The 14,234-nt window shown below is 42.1% G+C and overlaps 1 protein-coding gene across 7 annotated transcripts in view; it reads right to left on the bottom strand.

Moving 5' to 3' along the window:
• sh3pxd2aa (SH3 and PX domains 2Aa) overlaps positions 1-14,234 on the bottom strand; it is a 149,175-nt gene that overhangs the window by 94,706 nt on the left and 40,235 nt on the right. For 6 of the 7 annotated variants that reach the window (XM_074631023.1, XM_074631026.1, XM_074631019.1 and 3 more), the window contains exons 4-5: positions 11,487-11,563; positions 8,935-9,026 (exon numbers count right to left, since the gene is read on the bottom strand). In XM_074631023.1, coding sequence (XP_074487124.1) covers positions 8,935-9,026; positions 11,487-11,563 — 169 coding nt within the window. Of the gene's footprint in view, positions 1-8,934; positions 9,027-11,486; positions 11,564-14,234 lie in introns of those variants that run through there. The other variant, XM_074631024.1, reaches the window with a different exon arrangement.

Here is a 14,234-nt window from a genome sequence, read left to right as displayed (position 1 = left end):
AGAAAGATGAAAAGATTAGAAAAAAAACTCTGGAAAATAAACTGAACATTTTTCTTAAGGCCATGACACACTAAGCCAACGGTCGGCAGTCAGACAGTTTGGGGCCGTCGGTTGGGGGAAAACGGCGGCGGAGGGTCTACGTGGATACGACCTGCACCCTCACATGTTAAATCCAGCGTGGTAAACACTACACATCCAGTAAAGTATGGAAACACTTTGGGTTTCACACATTGACAGGAAAAGCAGAGCTAGACATCACAGCTAAAGCTGCATGCTAACTCTGTCACGGACAGGAAACGTTATCGTATTGCGGTAAGGTGCGGTCGAGCCGGCCGTTGCTCTCATCTCCGTGGTCAAATGGGCCGACGCTACAACTGTAGAGCACCCATATACTGACATTTATGTTAAATGCATTCAAACGGCCACGATGGAGCTGACTATGGATGTATAAAGAGAACGGAGCTGACGGGAGAGCTAGAGACCACCTTGGAGAAGTTAGAGGAAGTAGACACCTCTGACTACGTCCGGTTTTCAAAATAAGGTGTTAACAAAGGGAACTGTATATACAAAATACATATATGGAAATAAGATTGATTGGATTATATTCAGCAGAAGTATAAAACATTACATGTCACTTATAAATTGAAAAGAAAATACCTCTAATTTGTGAGGGAAATGTCTTTATTCTTTGATTTTCGGGTTGCTAGAAAATATTGAATAAATAATGTCTGACAATGACTCATATATTTGACTTCAGGACATCTCTGACTAAATACATGCTGAAAATCAAACATTTTCTCTAGATTAATTTGGAGATTTTCCAACGTAAAAGTCCCTTGTAGTGTAGGATCTAACTTTGTCCCACGGTCTAGTGTTAAAAAGTTAATAAAAATCGCAATAAATTATAGTATCAAATCCCAATACTTAAAAATCCCAATACGTGTCGAATCGGCACCCAAGTATCGTGATAGCATCGAATCGGGAGATAGGTGAATCATCCCAGCCCTAACAATTAATAAAGATTGCTCCTGTCTGTATCTTTAGCTCACACACTCACTTGTGTCAGTATTTTCCAATACCTTAGATCAGCAAATGTACCCGATGATAACCTTTAAGTTTCACCTTGATACCAGTATACCGTTACAACGCTAGTCCTTTGACATCAGGCTTTTTTTCCTTCGCGGGAAGGAAAGATCCATATGTTCTTCTGCAGGACATTTCAATTCGTCAAAAAGCAAACAAAGAGACCAGGGATCCAGCTGAAGGTCCATTCAAAATACATTAAACATCAAGGGCGCTCGGCTTCAAACGGGAGCAGCTGATTGCACGAGAGTGACATCAGACTGGAGTCTCACTTCCCACTGAGCTGCAATGCTTTGCTCCGCAGGCAGGGGTCGGTCTCCCTCAAATGCAGGCCAGGCGGAGAGGGGAGAGAGGAAACTGTGGCTGATGGCGGGATGTGCTCACGGTCCGTGTGCTTTTCTGAGCTTTGATTGATGGGATTGATTCCCTGGCTGCACCACGAGGCACGTGGCTCCTTTTTTCTAATCAGATCATAGTCAGAAAAATTCAATCAGACGTAGTAGGAGCAGGAGAGGGTGGCTGGCTGTCGTCAAAGCACTACTCATTTAATGAGATTTTATGGAGACGGTATAAGAAATACGACCTCACGGTTTGATCCGGTGGTAAAAACTTTAACCTAAATATCAACATATTGCATCCGCTGCCTCGTGTGAAATGTCTTCTGCAGATTATCAGAGACAACGTGGGATACGCTCCCCTGTTTCTGACCTCCTCATCTCCCTAGGGACTCATCCGCTTCATCCCCCTTCCTCCTTTTCCAGGAAGTGATGAAGTGGACATATTTCATCACCCTGGTAGCTACAGCTGTCCTGGCCCCGCTCTATTCATCACACCCATGTACAGTCTGGCCCTCCCAAAGCTATTACTGTAGCAGCCCAACCCCACCTTGACAACACCCTGTGAGTAAGTGTGTGAGGAAGAGAACACAAGTGAGTCAGACAGCGCGTCGGGCCGGCGGGCGGGTGGGTGGATGGGCGGGTGAATGAGTGCATCCCTGTAAGATGATGGTGAGAGCAGAGACTGTGGAACACCGACGGGAGGTGCACTGAAATAACCTGACGACAGCAAGGCCGCCGCATGCAACAAGCGATTTAGTCCTGAATAAATGGCGCTCTCCTGCCGCTGAATCTCTAAAATTTTGAAATATAATTGCATGAGGCGTACAACTGCTCCGTTTCAGACGGATCGATAAATGCTCACGCACGAGAGCACATACATGCACACACATAACGTCCCACAGGCCACACGCTCGGCTGACCACTCCTCACCACTCTGACACAACTTAAAGTGTTTAACCCCTTCGACACCGGCGCTGCGCGCACTGCTGGCGCCACGCCACACCGTGCCGCGCGGTCTCCAGTGAGTGCTATTGATCCTAATAGTTAGGGGAATGGAGCAGCTTATCCATTAAGGCTGAGTGAGTCTGTCGCCTGTCTCCACCTCGCAGCAGACAGAGTGGAACGGACAGATGACTGGGAGGAGAGAGGGAGACAGAGGTGGGAAGACTGGGAGGGGGAGGGGAAGAAGGGGAGAGGGAGCGATGCTTCATAACTCCTGGACGGCAGAGAGGACGAGGACGAGGATGAGGACAAGATGGGAAGAGAAGGGAAATAAGTGAGGTAATGAGGAAGGAGAAAAAAGGCGGGAGGAAATGGAGGAGGACAGGAAGTGAGGCAGTGTATTTATATACATGTAGCAGCTTTCAAGTGTAGAACGTCACAAAGTGCTTCACGATAAAAAAAAAAATGTGCATCACCAGGCATCGAGATATCATTTGAGACTCTGAGGAAGCAACCACTTTTTCTAGTTTTCTAGGTTTACACAAGGAAGAATAAAGGTTTCAGGTTTGATAACATATAGGGCTGTCAACTGATTAAAATATTTATTTGCAATTAATCGCATGATTGTCCATAGTTAATTATGATTAATCACAAATTAATTAGAACCCATTTTCATTCACATATCTGGAGGTCAGAGGTCAAGGGACCCCTTTGAAAATGGCCATGACAGTTTTTCCTCACCAAAATTTAGCGTAAGTTTGAAGCGTTATTTAACCTCCTTCACATCAAGCTAGTATGACATGGTTGGTACCGATGGATTCTTTAGTTTTTTTTGTTTCATATGATACCAGGATCTTCTCTCTAGCTTTAAACTGAGCCCGCTACAACCTAAAAATCACAAGTAGCATTAATGCATTAAAGGGACTGTTTGTAACTTTTTACACGTATAAATCAACCGGGTCGGTTTCCCATGCGCGCTCGCATATGCGCGCTCGCGTGTGGCTACGCTGTTCAGACTCAGACTCCAACACAAACTACACGGAAGCACCAAAACCGCAAAGTTATATCAAGTGAAGCCCGTCTTGCAAAACAATGTTGGCTGCGGTCACAGGACGCGGGGGAGACCATAGCTTTGGTCTCCAGGGACGGAGTCTCTGCTGTACTCTGCTCCTCTGCCTGCTTGCCTTCACTCAGCTCGCTCCACCACACATGCATGCGCACACAGTACACACTGCAGAAGACTTCGTAGCTCTGAGAATATCTAGTGAATGTTCAGTGGACGTTTGTGCAGAAATAACTGCTGCAGCTCCTCCAGACCAACAGAGGTTTCCCGTGTCTTGTGAAGTGACGGGGCTCCGCAGCAAGAAACGTTATCGTCTCCAACCGGGTACCGGTGTCTTCCCTGTTCCTGGTCGGGCTGACTTTCGTTGACTTAACGGCCACAGGTGTCGCTGTTAACAAGACATTTCTGATTCTTACAAACAGTCCCTTTAAAGAAATTAGTGGCGTTAAAAAAAATTGCGTTAACACGTTATTATCACGTTAACTTTAACAGCTCTAATAAAAGGTCATCCAACCCAAACCCCAATCAGGACTCAGTATTGACATATGATCAATATTAAATAACTCTTGATCAGGACGTTCCTAAAACGCACAAAGCTCTGCAAAAAGTCTAAATGTATATAAAAACACAGAGAGTAAACAGAGGAGATGTATGGTAAGAAGTCAATTCCAGATCATTTGGATCTAACAGATGAGCTGACAGGACACACACTCAAACACACACACACACACACACACACACACACACAAACCATGATGGATTAATATTACTCTTCAGCATCCTTCCTCCTCAACAGCACTCAGGAGGATACACATGTTTACTTGGACACACACTACCAACACACACCTCTGTAAATCAATGGCCAATCCCATTCCTGAGCACACTCTCCCCCGTGATTCATTTTCATTCAGCAGATGCATTATGGGTAGAGAATGGAAACAACCCATCAGATTTAGCAAGTCAAGTCCTCTGGATCATGACGTCTTACTAACCATTAAGTGAGCAGTCTTTTTCTTTTTCCTTTTTTGAAATGGAGAGCGGGCAGCTCACCCCCCCTCGAGTATCTTGCTCTTTTAGTGAGACAGAGTGAAGGCCTGCAGGGATACAGAGAGGCCAGCAGAAGGTCCCGGCTTCATTTGATCCGAAGCTGACTGGAGGACAGCACTTCCTCAGGCAGAGGCTACCAGCAGCAACTGAGAAACTCCCACCAGAGAGGTAGAAGCAGAAGCAGAGACACCCACCCACTGCCTCGGCCTGTTGATTAGAATACTAATGGTAAATGGACTTGCATTTATATAGCGCCTTTCTAGTCTTCTGATCACTTACAGCTCTTTACACTAGATCTCAGCATTCACCCATCCACACACTGATGGCAGAGGCTGCCATGCAAGGTGCCAACCTGCCCATCACGATCTAATCTAAATAATCATTCACACACCGATGGTTCAGCCTTCAGGAACAACTCGGGGTTCAGTATCTTGATCAAGGACACTTCAACGTGTGGACCGGAGGAGCCGGGGATCGAACCACCAACCTTCCGATTGGTGGGCGACCAGCTCTAACCTCTAAGCCACTGTGGTAAATAGTGTCAAAAGATCCAAAGCCAAGTAGGCAGAGTATTCTCCTGCATCAAGATATCATTTGAGACTTTGAGAGGAGCTGTTTGTGTCGAGCACTGAAGCAACCACTTTTTACTTTTTCCAGAGGTTTTTTATATTCCGTTCAAGGAGCAACACAATCAAGTCACCAAAAGTCCGTTCATTTGTCATGGAGTTGAATGAGATGTGGTTTAGGGCTGTCAAAGTTAACGCGATAATAACACATTCACACAAATTCGTTTTAATGCCACTAATTTATTTAACGCATTAACGCTACTTGGGATTTTTAGGTTGTAGCTCAGTTTTAAAGCTAGAGGGAAGATACTGGCATCATATCATCAAACTACAAAAACCTAATGAATCCATCAGTACCAACCATGTCATACTAGCTTGTTGTGAAGGAGGCTAAATAACGCTACAAACTTATGCTAAATTTTGACGAGGAAAAACTGTCACGGCCATTTTCAAAGGGGTCCCTTGACCTCTGACCTCCAGATATGTGAATGAAAATGGGTTCTATGGGTACCCACGAGTCTCCCCTTTACAGACATGCTCACTTTATGATAATCACATGCAGTTTGGGGGAAGTCATAGTTAAGTCAGCACACTGACACACTGACAGCTGTTGTTGTCCTATGGGCTGCAGTTTGCCAGATTTTGTATGCTAAATGCAGTACCTGTGAGGGTTTCTGGACAATATCTGTCATTGTTTTGAGTTGTTAATTGATTTCCAATAATAAATATATACACACATTTGCATAAAGCAGCATATTTGTCCACATAAGAATATTAAATACTTGACAAATCTCCCTTTAAGGTACATTTTGAACAGATAAAAAATGTGCGGTTAATTTGCGATTAATCACGATTAACTATAGACAATCCTGTGATTAATTGCGATTAAATATAGTAATCGATTGACAGCTCTAAACTTAAGGTATCAAATACCTGCAGTGGAGTAAAAAGTACATTATCTGCCTCTGAAGTGTAATGTAGTAGAAGTATAAAGTTGTACTTAATTACTTTGCACCACTGGTCACCATCAGTAAAATGAGGTCTCGTCTCATCTTCATTTAAATTCGAGCAGCATATAGAACATGAGGACCAGTAATGCTAACGGACTGATAGCATATTTGCTTGAAATGATCAGGTTTCAGTGGATCATTTATGGCGGACTTGTACTCGTCAGAAAGCCCAGATGGTGGTAAAAAAAAATTTTGGCTGCAGTTTGCCATGTTATGATTTGAGCATATTTTGTATGCTAAATGCAGTACCTGTGAGGGTTTCTGGACAATATTGGTCATTGTTTTGTGTTGTTAATTGATTTCCGATAATAAATATAAGCAAGAAAGCATATTCACCCTCTCCCATGTTGATAAGAGAATTAAATACTGGACAAATAACAGATAAAAAAAACTATGGACAATTAAATCAAGATTCCATATTTGAATCGACTGACAGCCCTAATGAGAATACGTAACCACGGCTGGACTTCTTACACCTATTAGTAGTTTTCCAAAGCTTACAGGATCTGTGGTTCAAAGTGGATGAGAGTTCGATGTCATTCAACCGCTTCCTAATTAGCGCTTGCTCGCTAATAATGTCGACTCACCACAATGATGCCCCATTATGCAGGCTAAGAGGGAAAGCAGGAACGGAGATAAATACATACTTTGAGTGTTCAGCGTGTTCAGAGTTTATTAGCACCTTTTGGCAGCGTGTCACACATTAAAAAAGTTAACAAGCGGCTAGAACGTCTGCAGAGTGGAGAGGAGAGCAGAGCATTAAACACTCGGAATGTCTGAAAAGTCAATATGAGTATAATATGTTAAGACATTACTTTACAAAAACAAATACATACATAGCCATAGACATATCTGTCATAGCCATGTTTAGCTTCAGCTTTGGCTCATCTTGTCATGATTTCTTTCCCTCATGATCTTCTATGATATGGAACTCCTGTGTAAACACCTGTTTAATTCCAGAGGATGAAAATGAAATATCTACAGTTTGCCCGTGTACCGCTGTGTGTGTCACAGATGGGGGGCCAACAGACTGTGTGGTGAGGGCAGCATGTACACACGTGTACGGCTTTATCTCCCACAACTCCTGACAACAAGATTAATGCTGTTTCTTTATGCACTAAAATACATACAGGAGAGAGAAACAGAGTGGGAGAAAGACAGGAGAGAATGATGCTCATGGAGAGAAAGAAAAAAAAGGATCGGAAGAGATGGAGGGCATAAGTCAAATGAGAAGGCAGGAGGAGGTGAGACAGAAGAGAGATGAGAACGCGGGCAAGACGGAAAGCTGTACGGACGACGATGACGAAACCAAAGCTGTTGCTCAAAATATTACGCCGCTGGCGTTTGTAACCTTGAGCTGTCGCGTCAATTAAACATACTTGAATATATGTGGCAGGGTTAGATACAAAGAATTAGAGGGAGGAAGGAGGACGACAGGGAGAGATACCCTTGCTACGCTGTGCTGAAGAACACTGGCAGGCAGAGGTCACTAAATCCTGCCTGCTTCGCTTCTTTCCTCCCGTCCGAGAGAGAAAGGTGAGGACAAAACTCTAAACTACCAATTGACAGCAGAGGAGGAAACACTGAGAAAAGTAATTAAATTACAAAAAAAAAGACATAGCCTGGCTGTAAGAAGAGTACTCGGTTGCAGCGCCTCGGGTGCAGCTGTCTCGGTGCATACAGGAGCACATTACCAATGAATAGTGCGATACTGGCATTTGAGGTTTGGAGAGGAGAGTGTGTTCTCTAATTAAAAACTACCCAAAGGGGCTATCTCCCGCTATGAAACAAGTCATTCTCCTCCTCCCACTCTCACATCCATCAAATCCTCTCTCTCTCTCTCTCTCTCTCTCTCTCTCCCTCCTTTTTGCTCAGAAAGAAATCCAGAAGTTTGTGTACAACCTGCTACATGCTGAAATACAGTCATCAAAATGCCAAAAAACAACAACTTTGCAACCAACTTTGTGCAGTGTTTCATTGACAACTAGAGGTCTTTTCATCTGTAAATCACCAGAATGAGCCTATGGTGCTGCTCCAACAATAAACTTCACCTTTCGAAAGCAAAACCCACAAACCTCTGCTCCATGCAGAGAAACCCTAACACTTAATATGATGTGATTTTTCTGACTAGGGTGAAAGAAATAATGGATTGCAAGTTTGTTGATTTATAATCACAATCTAGCAGATTCTGAAGTATTATCAGCTGGTGTTTAACGTGAGACTGAGCTTCCTTTTAGTAAAAGTATGATATTGTTTGAATTCTTCTTTTTTCACTGTAAATTTTATCTTTATCTGCTTTCTATCTTTTATTATTATTATTTTTTTTTTTTTTTGTAATTATTTAATTAATTGTTACTTTGATTTTTAATGTCACTATTGCTATCTATTTTTTATTTCATTTTTATTTATCTATTTTAATTTCTATTTTTTCATCCCTTTATTTTTATTTATTTTATTTTATTATTATTACAGTTTATTCTTAACTTAAGTTGTTGTTTTTTTTACTTCATATATATATATATACATATATATATTATCACTATTAATATCTCTCCATGTATAGAGGTGTTTACCTATGGGCAGTGACACTTAAAAACTGAACTGCTGATCCATGCATGCCCTGAAAACTCCAATAAACAAAACATAAATAAAGTGAGACTGTGTAACTTTTGTTTAACAGCGCCCACGAGTCACAACTACAGGATAGTGGCACATTGATCGATTATCAACACATCCACAGTCAGTGAAACTGCGTTCAGTTGACCGTAGCGCAGCAGCAATGATGGTGTCACTAGAGCACAGACGGCGGATCATCCATACATGCAGTGTGTGAACATGCGTTTGGCGTTTCATTGTGTATGCACTGTACAGTATGTGACACTCACTCCACTGGGGGGTTGACGTCCTCGGCTTTCGTCTCAAAGAAGCGCAGCACCTCCTCGCTCTGAGAGATCTGAGGGGGGAGTCGCACCAGCGCCTAAAGACAGAGACAACGGAGAGAAGGTAAAGAGACGGCAGTCTACAGTTGATTACTCACATTCTTTACTTATTTCATTTTCAAGAATCTTAAAACTGCTCTAATCTATGTATTTTTTTTTTTTTTTTAAATGGATCAAAAAGTATATATGTTGTAACCAGGGTCTGAAATGAACTTTTTTCACTTCCTGTCACTGTGGCAGACAAGTATTTTTTTTTTGTCTGCCACTCAGAAATTGTATCTGCCACTTTTGAAATCCATATGCTAAGTGAAGGAATACAATTTTAGATCTGATGTCGTTCAATGTTCAATATATTTTACACAAAAAACATTATAAACATGGTAAATTACAGTGTTTGAATTACACCCTGGAGGGAGGGTAGTGTACACAGTACTGTACTTTGTTATTGTCATCAATAGTGGTTGTTTGCATAAAAACACACAAATGATTATGATTATTTAAATATTTGCTTTGATTAAAAACAATCTTGGAAAGTTGTTAGGAAGTTAAACAGGTCAATAATTCTCTCTCTATTATCTATTTTAGAAACATCTCCTTCAAACAACTGGATTTATTCAAGGTTCTCGCCAAAACTTAATTTTATGAGATTACATTTGAACACATCATGATAACGTTGTAATTTACCTTCGCCCAATAGTCCTTTTTCCTGAGCAGACTTTGAACGCCTCATAATAATAACTCAATGGCACCTCCGTTAATGTTAGTAGCTCCTATCAGGACTGTGCTGCCCACCGGCTGCTAACAGCTAACGTTATCAACTCTCCTCCGTTGATTTCAGCACAGATTTGTTGTTCAATGTCGCATTATCAGAGAAAAATAGGGTGCATCCCCTCAGGTTTAGTAGCGCTACGCTGTTGAGCGCTGCTTCACCATTGTGTTACCTCCTTCAGCAATAGATAGTGACTTAACAGGCATTTATTTAAATGAAAATCTTCAAGAATATGGAGGAATCATATTACAATGCGTGTATGACACGCCTCAATATAATGAGGGTGAATCACACAGGCTTTTATGGAAAATAACTGTGTCTCGGTGTGCAGGAGCACATGGTTATATGTCCACCAAAAGGTAACCAACCATCCTTCCTTCCTCCACTGTATGTTCATTGACAAAGCCACACGGCAGTCAAAGAGAGGATCATGTGTCTGACTAACCATCTATATTTAATGATCAGGCTCCAGCTCCAACCAAGGGAACAGCTCACGTACCGGGGTGCTGGACCGTGAAGATGCGCGACGACATATGTACAACATAGGCTTTTCATTGAAATCGGCACAGACTGAGCTTCCCTCATATATATATATATATATATATATATATATATATATATATTGAAAGAGCCTTGTGGTTGTGATTGAAGAGGCTGTATCTCACTGAGCACCCACAGCTGGCTGGTCTCAGCACCCTGCAATCTCCAGAGAGCAGATCCTTTGAGAACACCAGGTAATTACTCTTCCTCTCCGTTGTTTGCCTCATAAACAGGATGCAGGAAGTAAACAGAGCAGCACACTCCGGCACCGGGCGAAAAGAACAGGCTCGCTATAGCATCTGTAAACATTAGAGCGCTTCAGGTTATTTGGGTAATGAGGAAGCCTTTTGCCTGGTGCTGGGTTATGGATCAGGTTCATTTCAGATGTGTGTAATTGCTTTTGGGTTTTTACATTTCTTTTGGTCCCAATTACTGAGCGGATGGCTGTGGCTAACCCTTCCTAATGCAGGCCAACGATACTGCTCCCTAATTGTGTGTATAGAGACAATCACAAATTTGACTTTCTGCACCCTCTCCCTACTGCTAGTGTGGCTTTGTGCCAAGGGGAAGGAAGGAAGGAAGTAGGGGAGGGGACGACGGAGGAAAGGATCTAAAATCCAGCATAAATTTTAAAAAACAAAATAGGAGAGAGAACAGGAAGTGATAAGGCGAGTCTCCCTCAAAACTGGAGAGGCCGTCGCTTTCAAGGTTTCCTTTTCCTTTGGGAAGGGGACGTTAATTTGGAAGAGAACTTTCTTTCCTGAGTGTATCAAATGAGGGGATGAGGTCGTTAGCGAGTGTGACTTTGAAATAATGGAAGAGCTCAAAGTCTGTCTCATGTGGCGCAGTGACTGAGAGAAGTTTGACGCACAACTAGGTCGCCCCGGCTTCTCTGAGTGTGGCACACATGGAAATAAACAAACCCCTTCAACAGTAGTAGGAGAAGATCACAACATTTCCCCTCCAAGCTGAGGCCTCCGTATAGCCTCAGAAGACTCGCGTGTCGGGGCACATTACGCAGACTCTTCAGATTCTCAGGATAGCTCAGCTCTTCACTGCGAGGAAACTTTTCCATGTCCACAATTTGTGTCTAATGTCACATGCGTGCCATGTTTAAAGGAAAAGGACCTTTGACCCCTCACAGGGTCAGCTGGGGAACCGAAGGATGTTTACAGTAAGGCCTCTTTACCCTGCAGTAGTCGTCGATGAAACGCAGCCGCTTCATGGCCACGTCTCGCACATGACTCCTCCGGAACAGGATTTTGCCTGGGAGGGGGAGAAAAAGAAGAAAGAAAGAAATCAAAATCAAAATGCGAGAAGAGGTGAAGGAGAACACGTGAAAATGTGTGATGATGGATGGAAGGGAAGAAAGAGGAGATAGTCCTCCCAGTTGAAGGGTGATTTACAGTGCTTCGTGTAATACCCTGGCCGAGCAGGAGATGTCAGTAATGTACGCTAGTGATCCTTCACGGCCTAAGCAATCTCAGTCCCACACTCAGGGCCCCAGCTGTCCCCCCTATGGATCCCATGACCTCCGCCTGTGACACGGCTTTCAAAATAACAAATAGGATTTATACACACATGGGTCATGCATGTTAGGCCCTCCTCTCATCCCACTCAGGGGGGGACATTAAAGTCACACCACCAAGGACCCCCTCCCCCCCTACAATCAAAATGTTTGCACTGCATTCTGTTTCAGAAGTGTAAACTGATGACTGACTCATTTAGATGCACAGTTTAAGGAGCTGTACGTATGCAATATGATCAATATTATTATTTTTTTTTACCACCATCTGGGCTTTCAGACAAGTACAAGTCCACCATAAATGATCCACTGAAACCTGATCATTTCAAGCAAATAAGCCCGTTGGCATTACTGGTCCTCACATTGTATATGCTGCTCGAATTTAAACGAAGGTGAGACGAGACCTCATTTTACTGATGTTGACCAGCGGTGGAAAGTAATTAAGTACAACTTTATACTTCCACTACATTACACTTCAGAGGCAGATAATGTATTTTTTACTCCACTGCATGTATTTGATACCTTATGTTTAGAGCTGTCAATCAATAACTATATATTTAATCGCAATTAATCACATGATTGTCCATAGTTAATCGTGATTAATCGCAAATTAACCGCACATTTTTTATCTGTTCAAAATGTACTTTAAAGGGAGATTTGTCAAGTATTTAATCCTCTTATCAACATGGGAGTGGACAAATATGCTGATTTATGCAAATGTATGTATATATTTATTATTTCAAATCAATTAACAACACAAAACAATGTCAGATATTGATCCAGAAACCCTCACAGGTACTGCATTTAGCATAAAACAATATGCTCAAATCGTAACATGGCAAACTGCAGCCCAACAGGCAACAACAGCTGTCAGTGTGTCAGTGTGCTGACTTGACTATGACTTGCCCCCAAACTGCATGTGATTATCATAAAGTGGGCATGTCTGTAAAGGGGAGACTCGTGGGTACCCATAGAACCCATTTACATTCACATATCTGGAGGTCAGAGGTCAAGGGACCCCTTTGAAAATGGCCATGCCAGTTTTTCCTTGACAAAATTGAACGTAAGCGTAAGTAGCTAACCTGCAACCTAAAAGTCACAAATTGCGTTATAAAAATAAGTGGCGTTAAAATGAATTTGTGTTAATGCGTTATTATCATGTTAACTTTGACAGCCCTATTTTTTTTTTTACTTTGCAGATTCATTATACTAAATATAATCAACTAATACATTATTGTTGTACTTTAAGTGTTTTTTCATTCAATCTTTTTGTTTAAAAATATGTTTATTTGATTAACAATGTTGCTGATTATCGATTTTCTGTCTTATTATTTCAGCTCTAATTAAAATTATTCATTGCTTGAATTTTATTGGTACCTGAGTTTTGTTACAGATACCAAAATAATACTTTTTTAACACCTTGATACCTTAATACCTTGCTTTAACGTTAAATGTTTTTTCTTTAGAACACCCTTTTTTTCATTAAACAAAGGATGCCAAACTTCTTAGATGACAAATGTGTAAAAACAAGAAGCCGTACAAAAGTTTTTACTGGATAAAATATCTAAATAAATAAAAACAAATTCATTTAAATCAGGAACCATCTGATCAAAAAATAAGTGTACAAGGACAGGTATTCCATCCTTTGGTACTTGATAGCTTTCAACACTGTGGTGGTGCTGTGGACACATTTTGGTCCGTACCAAAGCAAGTACTGAGGTTCAATACCCAGCCCTTGTTTGGTGATTTGTAATGTGTGTACAGCAACATTTTCAGACCACCTTTAATCTGAAATATTGCCATGCAGTTTATTGAATTCCACAGGGGTCATACAGCCGGGGCAGAGGAGTTTATCCTCAACCAAACGCAGACAGTCAGTAATGTTTGCATCTGGCGCCACTGGCTTCATAGACAAGAGGTAGCTGGATGACTGGATGGTTCCCAAATTGGTTTGTGAGTGTGTGCGTGTGTGAGTGTGAGTGTGAGTGTGAGTGTGAGTGTGAGTGTGAGTGTGTGTGTGTGTGTGTCAGCAAGAGAAAGATTCAGAAGAGGAGGAGGCGGAGGGCTTGAGGGGGAGATGGAGAGCATTTCCAGTAGATGCTGGGACCATGTGTTGGCCGCAGAGCGTTTACTAAAATAAACTGCACTAGACAGACAGGAGCATGTTCCTCCCAGATTAACCTACAGAACTCTGCATGACAAACATACAGGTGTACACAGACACAGACACAGACACAGACACACACTCACACACACACACACACACACACACACACACACACACACACACACACACACAGACACAGACACAGACACACACTCACACACACACACACACACACACACACACACACACACACACACACACACACACAAGAGTGTGATTAGCAGAATCACTGTCAGCCCTTCTGC

This window comes from Sebastes fasciatus, chromosome 3, assembly GCF_043250625.1.
Source record: "Sebastes fasciatus isolate fSebFas1 chromosome 3, fSebFas1.pri, whole genome shotgun sequence".
NCBI classification, from domain to species: Eukaryota; Metazoa; Chordata; class Actinopteri; order Perciformes; family Sebastidae; genus Sebastes; species Sebastes fasciatus.
Note: the sequence above shows the minus strand (reverse complement) of the source record. Positions and strands in the feature narration are given on the sequence as shown.